General features: G+C 53.6%; 2 protein-coding genes across 6 annotated transcripts; one reads left to right on the top strand and one right to left on the bottom strand.

Annotated features, from left to right (window-relative positions):
- Positions 1–14: 14 nt before the first annotated feature.
- TEAD2 (TEA domain transcription factor 2) lies at positions 15–14,310 on the top strand. 5 transcript variants are annotated; one of them, XM_061388997.1, is made up of 13 exons: positions 15–99; positions 1,734–1,971; positions 2,358–2,422; positions 2,899–2,961; positions 4,071–4,082; positions 4,312–4,419; positions 4,519–4,577; positions 6,987–7,051; positions 8,097–8,245; positions 10,773–10,946; positions 11,997–12,158; positions 12,843–12,995; positions 13,507–14,310. In XM_061388997.1, exons 2-13 carry the CDS (start codon positions 1,740–1,742, stop codon positions 13,618–13,620), a joined length of 1,356 nt encoding a protein of 451 aa, XP_061244981.1. In that variant the 5' UTR covers positions 15–99; positions 1,734–1,739; the 3' UTR covers positions 13,621–14,310. The 5 variants fall into 5 exon arrangements, with proteins under 5 accessions (XP_061244981.1, XP_061244985.1, XP_061244982.1 ...); XM_061389001.1 differs by lacking the exon at positions 4,071–4,082; XM_061388998.1 differs by lacking the exon at positions 4,071–4,082 and having other exon boundaries at positions 16–99; positions 2,899–2,976; positions 4,315–4,419.
- CD37 (CD37 molecule) lies at positions 14,301–19,425 on the bottom strand. Its single transcript, XM_061389008.1, has 8 exons — positions 19,223–19,425; positions 19,048–19,120; positions 17,892–18,016; positions 17,690–17,764; positions 17,069–17,173; positions 16,128–16,361; positions 15,699–15,782; positions 14,301–14,687 (listed from the first exon to the last, which is right to left on the bottom strand). The coding sequence occupies exons 1-8, from the start codon at positions 19,289–19,291 to the stop codon at positions 14,610–14,612; spliced, it is 843 nt and encodes a 280-aa protein (XP_061244992.1). The 5' UTR covers positions 19,292–19,425; the 3' UTR covers positions 14,301–14,609.
- Between the last annotated feature and the right edge of the window lie 879 nt (positions 19,426–20,304).

Raw genomic sequence — 20,304 nt, 5'->3', positions numbered from 1 at the left:
CCCCCTCCGGTCCCTCCCACTTTTCCCAAACAAAGCTCCCGGGCAACTTTCTCCCTCGCAGCCCCGCCCGCCCGCGGCTCCCCAGCCCCAGGCCGGGAGGTAGGTAGGAAGGCGCCGGCGGGAGTCGGGGATCGTGCTTTGGGGTGTGTGAGTTCGAGTGGGAAGTTACACCTTATGAGTTGAGGTGTTCGTGGGATGGTCTCTGAATTGCTTGCCGCCCTCTTTATGCCGGGGGGCCGGAATTTGCGCTCTTGACCGAGTCTAAGTGTGGAGTTGCAACTTTCGCCAGAGTTGGGGTGTCTGTTGATGTGTCTGAGTTTGGGAGTGTGCGCCTGGGAGTAAGGGCTGGGGACGCTGAGGGGTGTGAGTGTCTGTGGAGGTGTCGGTTTCAAGTGAGAAAGGGCCCCATGCTTGTTTCTGACCGAATTGATTTGTGCGTGTCATTTATGGACGCTTGGTCCTCCTCGTGGAGAAAGGAGGCCTCCTGGGTGGCCGAAAGGGGGCTCCGGGACTTTCTGGATCTTCATCTTGTCTCTCTGGAGGTTTGGGACCTGGGGCGGGAAATTAAGGGGAACCTTTCTGACTCTGCTCCTCCGTCCCTTTGTCTGGCCACATGGGGGAGAGCTGGGCTGGGATTTTGGCCTACGGGGGTCCTGAATGCCGCAGCGCCACTGGGCTCGGCCTGGGGTCTTTGTCTGTCTGGACCGGGGCTCCGGGGTCCGAGGGAGGAGGGGGATGGGAGTCCGGACTCTGGGGTCCTGGGAAAGCCGTGGAAGACGTGGAGCCGCCAGGGAGGCGGGATCTGACTGTATTGGAAAAAGTTTCCCCCTGTTCCCGGCCTCCGGAAAGTCACTGGGAACTTGAGTTGGATCAGAGCCCACGGCGCAGGGACGGGGGGGAGGGGAGGGAAGGGGCGGGGCTGGGGGCCAGAGGGGAGGCGCCCTCGCTGGCCAGTCCCTCCCCTGATAGGGGTTGTGGGAAACTGGGGGAGGGGACGCCTGGGCCCTTTGTTCTGGCTCTCCTGATGGCAGGGCGCCCCTGCGCCCCAGTCTGTGGTTCTGTGGGTCTTTCCTGGTCTTGGCTTGAGTTTCTGCCCTGAGTCTCTGTCCTTCTCTCTCTAGGTCTCTGTCCCCCTGTCTCTGGATCTCTGGTCCCCCTCCCTCTGGGTTTCTGTCCCCCGACATTAGGTCTGTGTTTCCTCTCTCTGGATCTCTGTCCTCTCTGAGTCTCTGTGTCTGGATCTGCCCTCAGCCTTCCTGGGGCCTGTGCCCCTCCTTTTCTAGCAGCTGCTGCTCACACCCTGGCACCTGTTCTTGGCATGGGACTGAGAAGATCTCACCCACGTCCCCCTTCCCTGCAGCTAGGCTCTGACGCCTATCTTCTTTAAACCAGTAATCCACAGCCAAAGTTTCAGCCCTCCTGGACCCTAGGCATTGTTCTGGGGTCTTCAAGACTTCATCACAATCTAGGCTCCACTGAGAATACAGAGGAGAACCCTCTCACCCTAAACTTCCCCAGAAATCCAGCCCCTTTTTCTCCAGGACCCAGGAATCCAGGCTCCCAGTCTCCTGCTTCCCTCAGATCCAGGAGTTCAGCCTCCAGCCCCCTCCTCCCTCAGATCCGGGAGTCCAGGTGCCCCCAGCCTCTCCCCTCAGACCCAGTGATCTGGACCTCTGTTCTGAGGTCTCTCTGGGTGGATCCGGGGAACCTTGCTGAACTCTGTGTTCCTCCAGGCCCAGATGGGGGAACCCCGCGCTGGGGCCCCTCTGGACGATGGCAGCGGCTGGACAGGAAGTGAGGAAGGAAGCGAGGAGGGCACCGGCGGCAGTGAGGGGGCGGGGGGCGACGGGGGCCCAGATGCAGAAGGTGTCTGGAGTCCAGACATCGAGCAGAGCTTCCAGGAGGCCCTGGCCATCTACCCGCCCTGTGGCCGGCGGAAAATCATCCTGTCTGATGAAGGCAAGATGTATGGTGAGTCCAGCCCTCGTTTTTGCCTTAGCCCCCACCGGTTAGTAAAAATATTAAGGAACATTGGCGGAAGCTCTAATCACTGTTCACATAAAAGCACATCGTGTGCTCACGATAACTCAGGTAGGAGTTAGCATCACCGTTTGCACAGATGAGGAACCCAAAGCCCAGCAAGGCTAAGTGATTTGCCTGAGGCCACACAGAGCCAGTGTGTGGCAGAACTGGGATCTGAACCCAGGCTGCCTGGCTCCAAAGCCTGCAGTCATAACTCCTCTCCTGTGTAGCCCGCGGCTTGCTGAGGATATGTTGCGTCTCTCTCCTTCCCTGGTGTCTTCTCTGTTGGGAAGTTCTGCTGAAGGTCTAACTCTCTTCCATCTTTGACTTTTCAGGTCGGAATGAACTGATTGCCCGCTACATCAAGCTGAGGACGGGAAAGACCCGAACTCGCAAACAGGTTTCAGGACTGTCTGGTGGGCTTCTGTCTTGGGTGGGCTTGTCTTCTTAGGCTCTCATCCTCCTGGCAGATTCAGGTTAGAGGAGGGGCTTGTTCATGTGCTTTTGTCTCTCCTCTTCGCACCTTGGTTAGTGTGCGCTAACTGCGCCTGTTTTGGTATATACTTCTCTTAGCAGTTGCATGGGAACCAGAGGGTAAGACTGAACAGAGGGCCAAAGAGAACAAGGTGTGAAAGGGAAATAAGACCTGGATTTACTGGATCTGGGGATGATTAGTAGTGTTCATGAGAAGAGAAAGGTCTTTATGGACACATCTGTTCCGAAGCGCCGAGATGACGGGCCCATTCTGTGTATTTGTCATCTTTCGTGTTCACCAGCTTCATGGGGGCACCTGGATGGGGGGAGGGAGGGAAGGGGTAGGGGATGCAAGGCGTGAGTGGCTGTGGCCTGAATCTGCTTCTTTGTCTCTCCCTTCAGGTCTCTAGTCACATCCAGGTTTTGGCCCGAAGGAAATCGAGGGAAATCCAGTCCAAGCTCAAGGTAGAGGTCAAGGAACTGTGACAGACACCTTGAGAGGGAAGCAGGCACTTTGAGAGAGGAGGACAGGCACCAGAGAGGGGAGACAGAGACCCAGAGAGAGAGAGGGCAGTAGAGATCCAGAGAAAGAGCGGAGACCCAGGGTGTGGGGGCAGAGACCTGGAGAGGGGGACAGAGTCACCCAGAGAGGCATACAGGGCAGGAGAGCAGAGACCCAAGGTGGGGGGTTCGTGGCCCAGCCAGGGGGTGAACAGAGACCCTGGGTAGAAAAATGTCATAGAGAGAGTGGGACTGAGATTTAGCTTAGGACAGGCCAGAAGGATGGGGTGTTGGGCTTCTCCTCTGGCTGCTCCTGTCTTCCTTCCCCTCCCCTCCCTCTTCTCTCCCTGGTGTCATTGCTCTTTTCCCTCTTGTGCTGCGAAGATCTCCTCTTCGTCTCCTGGTTCATCTTCCCATGTGGCCCGCCTGCACTTTCTGTGCCCAGAAATCTTCATTTCCTTTTGGAGATGTTCCTATCCCTTTACTTTTTTTTTTTTGCATCCTCTGGATTTCCTGTTCCCTCTTGGCCTGAGATCCTCGTTTTTCTTCTCTTCCGAGTTGAGGTCTTTTCTTGCTCTTCCCTAGGACTTGGGGACCACCGCTTCCTGGTCTTTTTGTATCCAGAAGGTCCCCTTCCCTTTACTAAGTCTGAAAACCTTCACTTCCAGTCTTTGGTCTTTTCTGGGGCTTGCTGTTCCTCCTCTGCCCTGTCTGGGCTGGGAAACCTTCAGCGTCTCTTCCCTCCGGGTCTAATAGTCTCATTTCCTGTGGTCTGCATATTCAGAAGCCTTCACTTCCGGCTATTTCTGAAACCTAGGAACCCTCATTGCTGTCTTATATTCCGGATGGGGGAGCCCCTTTCCCCCTCTAGGTTTGGCCTTCTCTATTTCTTGTTCCATATTCATCCCTTGCTCCCCCTTCCTCCCTTTGCTCAGCTCAGGGTGGCTGGGCTGTAGGGGCTGGGAGGGCAGGAAGGTGTGTGTTGAGGGGCTGGATGGGAGGAGTCCGGGCCTCATTTCCTAAGTTATGTTTTCTTTCCTTCTTTGGCACCCTCCCCCCCCCACCATGGGCAGGCCCTGAATGTGGTAAGTCCCCCTGCCCATCCTCCCGCTCGCTCCCTTACCCAGACAAACATTCCTGAGGAGGCCAGGAGGGGCAGGGGGCTGTAGTGAGAGGGACCTAAACCCGCCCCAACGCTTTGTCTTGACTCCCCAACTCTGCATCTCCCCAGGTTTGCCCTGCCTTGTCCTTGTCCCACCCTGCCTGTATCCACTGGGACTCCCCATTAACAGGGACCTCCAACTTCTCCTCCAGGACCAGGTTTCCAAGGACAAGGCTTTCCAGACAATGGCCACCATGTCCTCTGCCCAGCTCATCTCAGCACCTTCCCTGCAGGCCAAACTGGGTCCCGCCGGTCCTCAGGTGGCCTGGGCGGGAATTGTGGGGTTCAGGGCTGGAGGGAAGGGGTTGCAGTTGCAACAGGAAATTGATTGACGCCACACTTCTTTGTCTCTTTTTCAGACCCCGGAGCTTTTCCAGTTTTGGTCGGGGAGTTCTGGGCCCCCGTGGAATGTTCCTGAGTAAGTTCTTTCTATTCCAGCTCAGCACCTGCTCCCCATCCCCCTACAACCCCTTCCCTCCTCCCTACCCAGACCTTTCTTGCTCCACCTTCCAGCTCCTAACTCCCTTGTGAAGGTAGCCTCTGGAGTCAGGCTGTCTGGATTTGGATCCCAGGGAGGAGGTTGGGGCAGTGGTCTGGAGAAGAGGAGCTGGTCTGAGCGGGGACAGAGAGATAGGAGGAGGAGAAATGAGGCTGGGGTCTGCTGGGGTAAGGAGGGAGGAGACAAGGGCAGTACTTGGGGTCTGGCTGGTGACTGGGGTAGGTGGGACCATCCAGAGATGTGCAGCCTGGGGGAGGAGTGGGTTTGGGGCGGAAATGAGCTCAGAGTGGGATTTGATGAATGTGAGAGTCCTGTAGGATGTCCATGGGGGTAATGGCCTCCCAGAGAGATTGTCTGAGTCCCAGAGGCTCATGGGAAAGGCAGTTGTAGATCCAAAGTGTTGGGAACCTCTGTAGGTCCAGAGGAATGAGTGGAGCCCCAGAGGCTCATGGGAAGGCTCATTGTCATCCCATAAAGGTGGTTCTTGGGCCTGAGGGTAGAGCAGGGATCCTTATCTTCTCTCAGGGTCAGAAGGAAGGAAATGGGCCCCTTTTCATCTCCGAGAGCCCTGAGGGTGACAGGATATGCTTCTAGTCCTGTTGTTTGTTGTTCAGTTGCTTAGTCGTGTCCAACACTTTGCAACCCTATGGACTGCAGCACACCAGACTTCCCTGTCCTTCGGTCTGGAAGACTAGAAATGGGCCACAGAGGTTCATGGAGTCTTCAGCCCAGAGAGGTAGCAGTGGATCCAGGCTAGGTGGGCATTGGTGGAGCAGTGTGGCCTCAGGATGGTGAGGCAGGAGCATGGCGAGTGTTACCAGAGAAAGACAGGCTGTGGGGTCCAGTCTGGGAGAGAAGAAAGTTCATTAGGAGCTGCTGCTGTATGTGGGCACAGAAAATTGTCTGAACAAGTCTCTGGGGGCCAAAGGAACCACAGGTTTGCAGGGGAGGAAGTTGGGCTGGAAGGAGAGGTGGTTCAGCATGCATTGCCCTGGGTACCGGGATCCCGTCTTTATGGAGTTAGTAGTCAAATGCGGGACAATGAATGTTAATTAAATCATCACCTATGTAAACACAAAATTGAAGTGTGATCCATATGCTAGTTTTCTTCTCTCAGTATTATGTTTTTCAGAATGTCTATTAAAAAATTTTTTTTAATTGAAGTATAGTTGATTTACAATGTTAGTTTTGGGTATATAGCAAAGTTATCGGCTACACATATATATACATTCTTTTGCACATTCTTTGCCATTATGGTCTATCAGAGGATATTGAAAATAGTTCCCTGTGCTATGTAGTAGGACCTTGTTGTTTATCCATCCTATATATAATAGTTTGTATCTGCTGATCTGTTCCCTGGGTCTGTGACTGCTTCTGTTTTGTAGATAAGTTCCTTTGAGTCATATTTTATATTCCACATGTAAGTGATATAATATAGTATTTGTCTTTCTCTGTCTGACTTACTTCACTTAGTCTGATCATCTCTAGGTCTATCCATGTGGCTGCAAATGGCATTATTTCATTCTTTTTTATGACTGAGTAGTATTCCACTGTATATATGTACCACATTTTCTTTACCTGTTCATCTGTTGATGGACACACAGGTTGCTTCCATGTTTGGCTATTGTGAGATGGACAGCACTGTTTTAGATTCTATTGTACTGCTCCCTTACCCTGAACTTTGGCCTGATGTCCCACTGGTCTTTTTCTCCCTACCTTCCTGAGCCTTCAGCCTCCTCTTTCTCCAAGTTCCCTATGTTTTGGTTTCTTCCCACCTCTTGAGACCCCATTTGTGTTCTCTTTCTGCCATTTTGTGAGAGGTACCAGAATATCCTCGAGACCAGGGGTCCCCAAGTTCCAGGATCTAATGCCTAATGATCTGAGGTGGAGTTGATGTAATAATAATAGAAATAAAGCACACAATAAATGTAATGTACTTGAATCATCCAGAAACTGTTCCCCTCCCTCCCACCTCTGGTCTGGAGAAGAACTGTCTTCCATGAAACCGGCCCCTGGTGCCAGAAAAGTTGGGGGCCCCTTAAGATCACAGGCTTTGTGGTTGGGGCTGATCTGGGTTTGGACCCAGGTTCCGCCATACCAGCTGTGTGACTTTGGGCAGGTCAGTTGACCCCTGTTTGTCTGTTTCCTCCTATACAAAATGAGAAGAGCAATCATTACACCTACCTTGATAGGCTGTGAGTCTTCAAGGAAATGGTGCCCATAATGTGCTTGCACAGGGTCTGGCTTGCCATGGCCCCTCAGTAATTGTTAGCTGGTATGATTAGCATCTTTCCTTCTTGCTGACCCCCAGCTTCCTTTCTCCTTCAGTGTGAAGCCCTTCTCGCAGACACCGTTCTCCTTGTCACTGACTCCTCCATCTACTGACCTCCCAGGTAAGAGCCTTTTCTCTGCCCTGCCTTGTTTTCCCCTCTCTTCTCAGCTCCAGCTGCCTTTCTTTCTACCTTCCATGAGTTAGGGGACACTGTCTTATTGAGATCTAGCTCTGAGGCAGGGCCTGTGGGAGTGTGGAAAGATGTCCCAGAATTTGTAGTGGTTGAGATCCTTGCTTCTGTAACCAGATCTACTGGGTTTATGTTTGATCACTTGCTAACCTGAAGGATAGCAGGGACATTGATATGTTAATCAAGATTCTTTCAGCTGCAAGTGATAAAAATCTAATTCAAGCTAGATGACCCAAAAAAGTAAAAAACAAAATGGAGAGATTCTATTGGTTCAGGTAACTGAAATTTCAGGAGTTAGGGCTTCAGGCATGGCTGGATACAGGAGCTCAAATGGTAGCAACAGGAGTTGCTTGGTGCTGCTTTCCTCTAAGGTGGCTTCATTCTCTGGCAGGCTCTGTCCACCTGGTAGCAAAGATGATTTCCAGAAGTCCATGCTGGGTGGTCCTAAGAACTCACATTGGTGAAAGAACTCTCAGGTTTCACAGATTCATCAAGTGGGAATGCTTTTGGCTCCAAGTTACAGAATATCCAAATTAATAGTGCTTTAAATAGTAAAGGCTTTATGATTCCATGTAACAAAAAGTCTGGAGGTGGACTGCTCCTTTGCTGGTTTAGCAGCTCAGCAATACCAGGACTGGCATCTCTCTAGTGGCCTCTGTCTTATCCCAAGATGGCTGTTGTGACTCCAGGCATCACATCCCAAGCAGGACTTGGCCAGAGCCAAATGCTCTCTCCTCCCAAAGTTCTATCTTTTTCATTCAGGAAGAAACTCCTTCCCAGAAGCCCCCCAGCAGATTTTCCATAACGTCTCATTGTTTAGGACTGTGTCACATGGCCACCTCTAGCTGCAAGGGAGGCTGGGAAAGTGAGTATTTAGCTTTTTCAGCTTCTAAGAGGAGGCAGGCAAGAGAGAACAGTGCTTGACAGAGTCAATCAACATTAGCAATTTTTACTGTTTGTTCTTCTCTCTCTCTAGGGTACGAGCCCCCCCAAGCCCTCTCACCTCCCGCTTTGCCCCCACCTGCCCCATCACCCCCAGCCTGGCAGGCTCGGGCTCTGGGCACTGCTCGGTTGCAGCTGGTGGAGTTCTCGGCCTTTGTGGAACCACCGGATGCAACTGACTCTGTGAGTACAATTTTGGCATAGTCACGGGAGGGTTTTGGAATGAAGACGGTTCTAGCAAGGGCAAGCATAAAGTAGTGGTTCTCCAATTTTACCATGCATCAGAATAACATGGAGAGCTTGTTAAAACATAGTTTGCTAGGTCCACTCCTAAAATTTCTGATTCAGTTGATCTGGTGTAGGATCTGAGAATCTGCATTTCTAACAAGCTACCAGGTGATGTTGGTGCTGCTGGTCCAGGGACCACACTTTGAGAACTACTAGAATAAAGGAACTAGAAGGTCATGGGGTCATGGGTTGGGAAAACCAGAGAAATCCCTCAGGACATCGCTCATTCATTAAGTAAACATTTTTGAATGCCAACTGTGCACTAGGCTTTGTGGTGGATACTGGGAACCTGGGGAAGAAAATCTTTCTAGGTGTGAGCTTTCCTGGCTTAGGATGAAGACAGGTGCCAATAACAGCCCAAGTGGACTGACTGTTAGAAGTAATAACTCCCAACCTGCAGGGGTTGACCATCATAGAAGTTTCTCACTCATTGACATTTCAATATGGCTGGTCGTTAAGGAGCCTTCCACAGAATGATTTGGGAAATCCAGACTTCTTCCATTTTGTGGCTCTGCCATTTTCTAGCACTCTAGAAGATGCTGCTGGATGCTCTGCATCTGGCTGGCAGATGGTGGAAGGCAGAGAGTCAAGAACTATGCAAGTTTTATGAGTCTGGGTTGGATGTGGCGACTATCAGGTCTGCTCACATCCCATTGGCCAGAACTTAGTCACATGGTCACATCTAACTGCAAAGGAGCCTGGGAAGTGTAGTTTAGTGGTGGGAAAAGGAAATGGGGTTTGTGAACACAGCAGTATCTGCCACAGAGATCTAAACACCAGTTTCTGTATATCGTGGTCCTGGTAAAACCCGTCAAATCAGGTTAAAACCCTCCCATCTCACTTTGAGCAAAAGCTAGCATCATTCAGTTGCCGACAAGGCTCTGGGTGGTCTGGCCCTTATTCCTGTTCTGACCTTACTTCCGGTCCTCTCAACTTTGTTTACTCTGGTCTGGCCATACTGACCTCCACGCCCGTTTGGAAACATGCCAGACCCGCTCCTGGTTCAGAGCCTTTGCACCTGGATGTGCAAGATATCCCAGATATCCCCATTCTCTCTTTCCACCCATTCATTGCTTTGCTTGATTATCTTCTCAGATGGGCTTTCCCATGCCACTTTATGGAAATGCCAACTACCATCACTCTTCCCCTCATCCCTGTGCTTTAGTTTTTCATAGCATACATCACTCTCTGAAGGTTCTATCATCTATGGAAAGATTTAAAAATTTTCCTGTTTCTGCCAGTAGCTCCCTGAGGTCAGAGACTTTGCCTTGTAGCCCTGGGACCCAGAATAGTCCCTGCAGTTTTGATAGATGTCATGTATGTACTGGGATAAGGGAAGCTCATGTGTTTCTGAGTGTACAGAAGAATCATATCTGGGGAGTGAGTGAAGACATCCCTGAGATGACAACATTTGAGTTGAGTTTTGAGGGTTACATAGGATTTTGCCATGTGCAGAACTGGATGCTTCAGACACAGAGATAGAAACAGCATGAAGTTTTCAGGAAAACAAATAATCGAATATGGTGGGAGCTGATTCTGGAGAAGCTGGCATTGCCAAGCTGAGTGAGGGACCCAGGCTTTGTCTAGAGGGTTATGGGGAACCATGGGAAAGGGAGGGTAGAGAGATGCCATCTGATTGCGATCCAGGGAGGCTTCCAGGAAAAGGCAGATTTGGATGGACTTGAGCCTGGGAAGATCAGAGAGGGGATTAGTTCTGGAAAAGAAGAAGGGGAATATTTTCAGGGTATGAACAGAAGTGATAAGAATAGAAGCAGAGGGACTTCTCTGGTGGTCCACTAGTTGAGAGTCCACGCTCCCAAAGCAGGGGGCCGGAGTTTGATCCCTGGTCAGGGAACTAGACCGACATGCCACAGCAAAGATTGAGGATCCCACATATGGCAACTAAGACCTGGTGCAGCCCCCCCCAAAAAAAAAAGGAACAGATAGGAAGTCCTGATGTGGGCTGTGTGGATTCCCATCCATCCATCCATGAAAACTTTTTTAATATAGGGTCAGGTTGAGGGGCTGTGGGCTTTGTCCTGGGAGGCACTGGGGAGCCATGGGAGGATTATGAGCAGGGTTGGTCAGCTCTGGAGCCATGTGAGTGATGAACTGGAGAGGAGAGACTGGAGGCTGGGAGGCCAAGGAGAAGGCTGGGGTGAGGGTGGGAGAGGAAAGGGCTGTGGGGATGGAGATCAGGCGACAGGGCAGAGAACTGGGCACTAAGGACAGGGCTTGGGGCCTGAGGGACTGTGGGAGTGAAAGGGCAGCAGGGAGTGGGGACAGTGCCTGAGAGCTGGGCCCAGTGGAACAGTTTGCAGGAGCTGTGGAAGATGGTGATGGAGTGAGGGATGGGCTTGGGCAGTGAGGACTGGGGGTCCAGCCCATCTCCCACTCCTTACCCCTGGCCGTCCCTCCTTAGTACCAGAGGCACCTGTTTGTACACATCAGCCAGCACTGCCCCAGCCCTGGAGCGCCCCCCCTCGAGAGTGTGGATGTCCGGCAGATCTACGACAAATTCCCTGAGAAAAAGGGCGGTCTGCGGGAGCTGTATGATCGTGGGCCCCCCCATGCCTTCTTCCTGGTCAAATTCTGGGTGAGTTCCACCACTAAAAACAAAAGGGCTCATAAGTCACGTGGCCTCCCAGCTCAGGCCACTGGCTCTAAGGGAGACAGTCTCAGGACCTGCCCAGGTCAGCCTGAGCTTTACCAGTTCTCATGGCTCCCAGTGTCAGCTCCCTTAGCAGCAAGGAACAGGAAGGAGTTTTGCCCACAGGGTGGGATGGATGGGACCAGTGCAGGTGTGGGGACCTCCATCCTCCGCAGACTCCACTAGACTTTGCTACACCCGGTCATGCGACTGATACAGCCCTGGGGATTGGCTTGTGGCATTTCAGATTTCCCTGTGTCCCATCTGACCACACCAAGCCTCGTTGCTGATGAATGGCCCCATCCCCTTAGCAAATGAATCCTGGAGTGTTTGGTTTCTAAAGAGAGGATGAGGCTTTGCTGGGTTCCACCAGGCCCTGTTCCTAAGACTGTCTGGCCTTGGGACTTCCCTGGCGGTCCGGTGGTTGAGACTCTGCGCTTCCACTGCAGGGGGTGAGGGTTCGATCCCTGGGCTGTTTGTCCACTTGGCCACTGGGATTATGACGGGATGTGACCTCTGAGAATTGGACAAAAGGGCCTGGGAGAGTTTTCCAGAGGCATCGGGCTTCCCCAGACCTCACCAGGCCCTGCTGCTAGGGAGTAGGCGCTTGTCTTAGCAACCAGGGTCATGAAGGGCCTTGAGGGAGAGCCTCTGGTTGCTAGGGAATAGCTACCTCCTTAGTAACTAGGCTCTTGGCAGGGGCTGACCTCCTGAGCTGGAGGTTTCAGGAGAAAAACTTGAATTCCGGGGCCTCTTTGATGGGGAAGTTACCGGGGAGAGAGGGTCAGGGACATTGGGGGACCCAACTGCTGGAAGGAAGGGTGGGTTTTTTTTTCCAGAAACTGGAGAGGTGGGGACTTTGTTAAGGAAGACAGATGGTTGATTGCAAAGCAATAGGCGCCACCAGCCTGCGGGGCAGAGTTCCCACTTGAGAAGAGTTCCCACTGTTTATAAGGGCCATCCCTTCCAACTTACCTGTACCTCCCCATCCCCCAGGCGGACTTGAACTGGGGCCCAAGTGGTGAGGAGGTGGGGGCAGGCGGCAGCAGCGGTGGCTTCTATGGAGTGAGCAGCCAGTATGAGAGCCTGGAACACATGACCCTCACCTGTTCCTCCAAGGTCTGCTCCTTCGGCAAGCAGGTGGTGGAGAAGGTGGAGGTGAGGCTGGAGGGGTGGCACTCTGGGTGGGTAAGCACCCAGCCACCTGCTACTCGGGAGGGCGCAGACTAAACGGACCAGGAGTTACAACAGCTCCGGGCCTTTGAGGGTCTGCGTGGTGGGGCGGGGGTACCCTAGCCTCTTTCACACATGGACTTAGAGCTAATCTGGAGTTCCAAAGTTATCTATAGGGGTCACTTTGAGGGTTTAAGGTTACTGTGTGGTACAGAGATTTACTGTCACTAAGATTCAAAAGGTTCTTGTGGATATGAAAGAATCCTCAGGGCAAGGTGGTTAGGGGTCACACTTAGAGGTTGCTGAGGTCTTGAGGCGTCTCAAGTACAGAGGTCATACAGGCTTTGGGGAGCTCATGGAGGGATCTCTGGAGGGTTTGAGGGTATCTGAGGACCTGGAGATCACATGAGTTCAGAGGTCTTTGAGGGTTCAGAGGACAGCTCTGAGAGGCTAGAGGGGTCCTTCATTGCAGGCTCAGTAATCCTGAACTGGGTACCTGAGGGTTCAGGCTTTCATCTCTGGTCACTGCAGATGGGGCAATGGAGAGCAGATGGCAATGGGGAGTGGGTGTGGCATCTGAGAAGTCGCACAGAGTGGGTTCGGACTCTGGGGGTGAACCCCTGTGTCTCTGAGTCACTGTCCTCCCTACTTTCCCAACCCCTGGTTCAGACGGAGCGTGCCCAGCTGGAGGATGGAAGGTTCGTGTACCGCCTGCTGCGCTCACCCATGTGCGAGTACCTGGTGAATTTTCTGCACAAATTGCGGCAGCTGCCCGAGCGTTATATGATGAACAGTGTCCTGGAGAACTTCACCATCCTGCAGGTGATGCGCTGGTTCCCTGCCTGAGCAGGGCCCCTGATGTGGAGGGGAGTGCCCACGACTGACCCTCAGCCTGTGAAACTGATACGGGGGCACCTCACGCTTGACCCGTCACTTAGGGGACCCCTTTACCCAGGAAACTGATATCGTGGGGGTTCCACAGCATTCTCATAAGAGGAAAACTGACCTGAAGGACGCCCCACAGTGGATCTTCAGCTTAGGGGACCCCCCTTCACAGGGAACCTAACCTGAGCCCATGGAACATGTTATGTATGGTAGGATATCCTTTAAGTCTGGGGAGTGTGATGACCCTGTAACATGATACACCATGTGATGTGAGGCCCTTCCCTGCAGACCCTCAGACCTAGAGCCTGGCATGTGGGGCATCCCGTCGACCTGGGGGAACATGACATGGTGGGGACCCCTTATCCCATGACATCTTGGTTGGGGGGTCCACAGTGTTCCCTGCTCTCTGTTCCAAGCATAAACCCCTTTCTCCTGGCCTCCTTGACAGGTGGTGACAAACAGAGACACCCAGGAACTGTTGCTCTGCACCGCCTACGTCTTTGAAGTCTCCACCAGTGAGCGGGGGGCCCAGCACCACATTTATCGCCTGGTCAGGGACTGAAGGGGGACCCCAAAAGTGGCTCACCCTCCGGAATACCCTCTCCTCCCAGGCAGGACCTCCAGCTTTCCCCATGCTTCTTACGTGGGGAGGGGACTGCTCCCTGTTAGGACTGTAAAAGCTGGGTGGTGAGTGGAATGGGCTAGGACTGAGAGGGGAAGACGGATCCTGATCTTGGAACCTCACAGGGGTGTCTGAAAGGACAGATCACCCCAGAGCATTAGGCACTGAGGACAGGAGTGAGACAACCCCTGGGATAGCACTGGTTTCTGTCTCAGACAGGTGCCCTCCCTTTTCTTTGTTCTGGATGTCTTGGAGGGCCCCAGTGACACATGAGCTCGTCCCTCCCTGTTTTTCCACATCTCCCTCTTCTCAATCTCCCTCTTCTTACCACCTCCATCCCGGGAACCCTGACATCAAATATTGAAGGTTAACCCTTTCTGTGCAGGGGCAGAGTCAGGTGGGCCCTGGAAATATATTATTATTTTTTTTTAATATAACGAGATATTTATAAGTGGGTGTTAGGGTTGTGACTTTTCTCAGCTGGGCAAGCAGTGGGGTGAGGCTTTTTAATCTCATGCCCTCTTCTAAATGTGCCGTGGGGCTAGACTGTGTTGCCTCCCTCTCCTCTCCCCACCCCCGCTAAAATGTGTTGGTTTGTGTTTTGACAGAGGATAAAGCTATTTTACCAAATCGCAGGGGATTTATTTGGGGCTTGGGCTAAAAATAAATCTAGTGGGAGGTGGTAGGCTGACAGCTGAGGCAAGGAAATGAGGTGTCTTTCAGGGCAGGAAGCTGGTGGCCGGAAACCCCAGGTCCCACGGGGGGCAAGGTGACAGCAGCGGGAAAGGCAGACACCTGGGTCCCCGAGGGGAATGAGGGCTCAGTGGCTGGGGCCAACTGGGGATTAAACAAATATTTACAGGCGACAGGGAACTCAAATGCCCTGGACACTTGAGGGGGTCGGGATGGGGCTTCGGGAAGGGCGGGGCCTAGCGGTACCGAGCGAGCCGATCGTAGACGTGGTCCAGGTTTCTGCACAGGAATATGGAGAGCGTCATGAAGCTGAGCTACAGAGAAAGGAGACGAGGTCAGAGAGGTCGAGAGAGTGCCAGGAGAATCGGGGGGTCCCTAGGGAAAAAAATCTAGGGGGTCGGGCCAGGGGCAGAAAACGAGGACCCGCGAGTTGGGCGGGGCTTCGCCTTGGGAGGTGTGGAGAAGGGAGTAGGTAGGAGGTGGGCCTGGTGGTGAAAGACTCAGGGACGGCAGTTTGGAGAATGGGGCGGCATTAGTGTAAAAGGGCTAGGGGTAATTGGGTGGGACACCAAAGATATGGGCAGGCCGGGGAGGGGTGGGAATAGAGTTTGAAGCAGGAAGGGCGAATAGGGCGGGGTAGGGGGAGCTCAGCTCCGTCTAGCATAGGGTCTAGAGTCTGAGAAGGAGTGTGATCCAGAGAAAGCCCAGGGTCCTTTATTCTGGAGACTCATCTATCTCCTCCTCCGTCTCTGCCTCTAATTCCATCTCGGCCTCCATCTCTGCGCCTGCACTCCTGGTCTCAAGTTGTTCCTCGTCTTGATCCCAAAGCAACCAGAGCCCCAGCACCTTAGGCAGCTTGCCCAGCGGGGCCTTGTCCCCCCAGTTGGGGCAGGCGTCAGCCATGCCCCAGCCACCCCACAGACTGCCGCTACGCCCACTGCTGCTCAGCACGCCGCTGCGCCCGGAGCTCGAACTGTAGGCACCCGGCACCTGCGGCTGGGGTTCGCGGTGCAACAGGCTGCGCGGTAATAGCAGGCTCAACCCCGCTACACTCACCTGCGGGGAAAGGGGGATATTGCGGCCAATAGCAAGGTATATCCCCAGATATCAAGGAGGACCAATGGGAGCCTCGTGAGGAAGGGCGGGAACGCCTGCTCCCGTGCAACCAATCAGGGCTCACAGAGGCTAGGTCAGGTGGAGTCCCAGGAAGGCCTGGATTGGCTGTACTTCTATCAATGCATGCGCCTTTCCCAGAGACTGGTTGGACGCGCAATTTGGGGCAGGGCCATCTAGGCCAATCGCGAGTGGGGGCGGGACCAGATCACCTCGAGTAGACCCACGCCGAGACAAATGCCCACTATGGAGATGAGGTTGTTGGTCAACCAGTTGGAGAGATTCCGTTCGCAGCCCTGAGGATACAGGGACAGGTTATAGGTAGGTTACTTTTGGGATTTGCCCTCAAGCCCGGAGCCCACTGTCCTCAGTCCAGCCTTAACCCCTCTTTCAGGTACCACCCCATTCCCTAGTTATCAGGGGTCTCTAGTCTCTGGGCTTCAGTCCATCCAAGCTGAAGACCTCATCCCCAGGTATCAGCGTTCCAGATTCTGCCCTTTCGCCTGGGCCTTTTCTTTAGGCCCCCGCCCTTCCAAAAGATCTCGCCCCTTGTAGGGGTTCTGCCCCTGTTGTAAAACAGCCCTTTCCCGTAGGCCCACCCTGTCAGACCCCTCTGGTCCTGCGCTCCACATCTTCCCCACCTGTTGGTAGATGTGGCTGTTCGCGGGGACCGAGCAAACTTCTACATTGTGTCGGGGCTGCCCCAGTGATCCGAGCCGGCTAAACTGGGGGGAGATCTTATCGAAGATTGTGGAGTCGTTGGTCGCTGATGAGTTATAGCAGGAGCAGGGCACGCGGTCCCCTTCGGACTCGTTGCGTCTCATGCTGGGGATATGGAACCAGTCCTGAGGAGACTCCCAGCCACAGCAGCGCAGCTGAGAAGAACAAAAGTCAGAGGAACAGGGTACAGCAGAAGTTAACACAACATTGTAAAGCAACTACCAAAAAAAAAAAAAAAGTCAGGAACAAGGACTAGAGAGATGCAAGATGCTTTGGGGGATCAGAGGACTAGGTGATGGGTGTGACTGGGTACTGGGTCATATTGAGGAGTAGAGGGCTAACAAAACTGGGCTGGGGTGGGATCACAGCAGGGCCAAGGGACAGTAGGGGTACATGAGGTTGGGAGAGAGGTGTCATGGGGGCGGGGGTCTTGAGGCTGGGGAAAGAGCTGCAGAATCGTGCTTTGGAGGATTGGGTAGGCAGTACAAACCAGCTGTAAGTAGGGGGATAATGGATGGGAGGGCGGGGCCATGTGAGTGACCAGGGAAAGGAATCTCGCTTGGGCCTGGTCCCTTGGGAACCAGAGTCGCTACTGGGCAGAGAGTGGGGTCAGGCTAGGGCCTTGGGACTGAGGGCGGAGTCTGTCGAGCCAGGGGGAGGAGTCACTGCAGGGGTTGAGAGCTGGGGGACTGGGCCAAGTCGCCACGGGCTGGAGGTGGCTTAGGTGGGTAGGGTTACGTTAGGGTCCTAGAGCTGGGAGCTTGGATCCCGTCGGGGCCAAGTCTCCTCCAGGCAGAGGGCGGAGCCAAGTCAGAATCCCAGAGCTAGAGGGAAGGATCCTGGTGGGCGGGGCCTCATGCACCTGAAACTGCACGTAGTCCCAGCTCTCCTCCGCCGCCGTCTCCTCCGGATGAGTGCGGTAGTTTTGGATGGTCTTCTGCACGACGTCCTTCACTTTCTTCTTCAGCTGATAGGCCGAGAGTGAGGCTGAATCCCCCACCTGCTTCCCCACTGCCCTCTGCTCCAACCCACCCCAGCCACTCCGTAGCCGTCCCAGCCTCTGGTGGTCTCTGAGCATCTTCGTGGCAGCCTCGGTGTTTCACTGAATGGCTAGCTATGTCTCTGTCCCTCCAAACCGCCCTCTGCCTGTTTCCCCCGTTTGTCTTTCCGGGTCTCCACTGTCTCCCACGATCTCATTAAGTTTCTCTTTCTTGGAGCTGTTTCTCCAAGGGTTTTCTTTCCTCGCTTCTGTTTCCCTTTGGATCTCTGTCTTCCTTTGTGTTGGTGAGTCTTTCTCTGACCCTGTCTGTCTCTAGATCCTTCTCTGTGTCTCTCTACCAGTCTCTGTCTTTCTGTCTTCTCTATCTCTCTCTGTTATTTATCTTTGTCTGTCTTAGCCCCTGTCTGCCTTTGCTTCTGTCTGTTTCCACTCTCTCCCTCCCCACCCACTAGCTCGGGTGAGGAGAGGAGAAGGTGAGCTCACCTGGACTCTCTGAGTGGAGATGAGGATTCCTAGGGTGATCTGTGTGGCAAACAGGAGCAGCAGTGTCCCAAAATACTGGAGCAGGGAGGAAGACAGAGTGGGCAGGTCAGGCTGAACTCCCCAAGATGAAGGGGCTGCCAGGGCTCTATTTAAGGACAAGATGTGAACGATCCTAGAAGTGGAAGGGTGGAGGGAAACTCACCAGGCCCAGGAGGCAGCGGAACTCCTTCAGGGCCCCCACACAGCCCAGGAGGGCAAGACCCATGGTGAGGATTCCTGAGACGGCCAGGACCTTGGACCAGATCTGCAAGGGCATGAAGGACAAGCCTGGGAGAAATGGGAGGCAGTGACATTGGGCTCCATGTGCACAGCTCCAGACAGCCCCATTCCCCACCCACACACCTCCCAAGAGGGGAACAGTAAACTTGGGGTGGGGGGGCCTCTTCCTGGTCTCCTGGTATCCTTTTCTCTGAGTCTCTGTCCCTGTCCTACACTGAATCTCTGTCTCCTGGAATTCTTCCCACCTCTCGCTGGTCTCTGGCCCTCTCTGTCTTTAGGTCTGTGTTCCCTTCTTTCTGGATCTCTGTCCCTCTTTCTTCCTGGTCTCTGTCTTTCCCTCTTGTTCTCAGTCCCGCTTTCCTCCTTCAGCCCCTTCTCACCCTCGGTAGTTTCAGCCTCATCACTAGTTCTGCAACATTGGATCAGCCACCTAAACCTCCCTGAGACCTAGGGAATAATGATATCTATTTCCTAAAGTTGTTTTGAGGAACACATGGGAGACATGTGTTCAGTCTGCTCCTCTACACCAGTCCTCTAGTCCTCCTCATATTTAATAAATCTTGTAAACATTTATTAAATATGAGTTATTGGGATTTTGACTACTACCCAGTATTATTTTCCTACAATGATTATTAGTGTTAATCTGCTTTTCTACTTCCTTGCTGTGTGACATCCAGTGACTTCCCCTCTCTGAACCTCAAGAGAGGGAAGACTTATGGGAGAATCTGGTGAGCATCTCTGCCCAAGATCTGACACCTACATGTCACCTAAAGTGTGACACTGAGCTGTCTGGTACCTAAGTCCCTGAGAAATGGCCACTATTATTGTTATTGGTACGCACAACTCATTTGCCAGAGGAAGAATCTGAGGCTCAGAAGTTGTGGCCATAGCAAGGAGTGGAGCAGAGCCTAAGATCAAACAAGAAAGCTGGGCACTGCAGGCCTCCCTGGGATGAGGGAGACCCCAGGAGTCCCCTAGGAGGAGAGCCCTGTTCATATCTGCTCCAGGAAGACCGCTCCACCCCCCCACCCCGACCCACAACGTCCCCACCCAGCCCCGGACTGCCTCAGCCCCCTTACCCACGAAGGACACGAAGCTGGTTTTGTCGATGAGTATCCAGATGCCGAAGCAGAAGATAAGACTGCCTAGGACCTGGGGAGAGGAGAGTATGGCTGGTGGGTGACACAGGGAAATGAAATGGGGTGGCTACGGCAGGGGCTGGGGCCTGGGCTCCAGAGCCAAGAGGCAACTTACGAAGAAGAAGAGGTTGAAGACGAAGAGGAGGTACTTGACGAGGCTGAGGCAGCCATCGTGGGCTGACATCTTCTCCTAGAGGGGTGAGACACCGGTGGGAGGGACAGGACAGAAGGGGTGGTGGCAGTAGGGAGAACAGGCAGAGAGACCTTGAGAGAGAGAGAGGGGGAGAGACTGAGACAGAAGAGAAAGGAAGAACTCAGAGAAAGAGGAAGTGCTGGGGCTGGAGCCCCACCCCCTGCCTCTCTACATGCAGGGTGACTTTCTTCTGGGTCTTCATCCCCATCTCCCCTTGCCTGACCCACTGGGATGCACACCCCAGTACCTGAGGGGTCTTGGAATTGATGGGCACCAAGGACATGCCAGGCAGTTCCTCCCAGATCTCCATGGCTCAGGTTGGGTGACCCATAGGGCATCCTGATGTACTTGCAGCCCACCTACTCTGGGCACCAGGACCCCAGGCTGGCCCTGGGCAGCAGCCGACCTCACAGACACTCTGACCTCACTGCCTGCAAAGATCTGCCATCTCTGCATTCATCTCTGCCCCCCGCCCCCCCCACCCCTCCACCACTTCCTGGCCTTTGCGATCTCTGGGTCTCTGTTCTTTTCTCTGTGGATCTTTATCACTCTCTTTACCTCTAGTTCTCTGTCCCCTTCCCCACCAGGTCTGCATCCTCTTCCTCTCTGGTTTCTGGCCCGTTATCTGCATGGCTCTCCTTCTTCTTCTGTTTATCTACCCACCCCCACCTTCCTATCATTTCCCGCTCTCCGAATCTGTGTCCAGTTCTTAGCAACAAGGTAGACCAAGGTGCTCCCATGTGCTGGGGCAGGGGCTGGGCACCTGGGGGAAGTGAAAGTGCTGCAGGCCCCAAGTGGGAAGATCCCCAGTGCAAAGGGGTGATTTGGCAGTACCAAAACACCCAGAGCGGAAGCTGAGCCTAGGGCAGTACTTCCTGCTTCAGCAACGAGGCCCCAAGAAGGGGAGGCCCCACAGGAGTCAAGACTGAGCCCAGGACCTTGGCCGTTAGATCCAGGTTTGCAATACCTGATCATCTTTAGGCCTGAGCCCCACAGCCAGCAGC

The sequence above is a fragment of the Bos javanicus genome, chromosome 18 (genome assembly GCF_032452875.1).
Source record: "Bos javanicus breed banteng chromosome 18, ARS-OSU_banteng_1.0, whole genome shotgun sequence".
NCBI lineage: Eukaryota > Metazoa > Chordata > Mammalia > Artiodactyla > Bovidae > Bos > Bos javanicus.
Note: the sequence above shows the minus strand (reverse complement) of the source record. Positions and strands in the feature narration are given on the sequence as shown.

Bases quoted from the DNA above. Each gene is read 5' to 3' on its own strand.
- TEAD2 (XM_061388997.1), top strand. From the start codon at position 1,740: ATGGGGGAACCCCGCGCTGGGGCCCCTCTGGACGATGGCAGCGGCTGG. The intron at 7,052-8,096 runs GTAAGAGCCTTT...CTCTCTCTCTAG, and splicing joins TCCATCTACTGACCTCCCAG to GGTACGAGCCCCCCCAAGCC. The intron at 12,996-13,506 runs GTGATGCGCTGG...CCTCCTTGACAG, and splicing joins AGAACTTCACCATCCTGCAG to GTGGTGACAAACAGAGACAC.
- CD37 (XM_061389008.1), bottom strand. From the start codon at position 19,291: ATGTCAGCCCACGATGGCTGCCTCAGCCTCGTCAAGTACCTCCTCTTC. The intron at 16,362-17,068 runs GTGCATGAGGCC...TGTTCTTCTCAG, and splicing joins GGGACTACGTGCAGTTTCAG to CTGCGCTGCTGTGGCTGGGA. The intron at 14,688-15,698 runs GTGATCTGGTCC...CTTTCTCTGTAG, and splicing joins TCGGCGTGGGTCTACTCGAG to CTCAGCTTCATGACGCTCTC.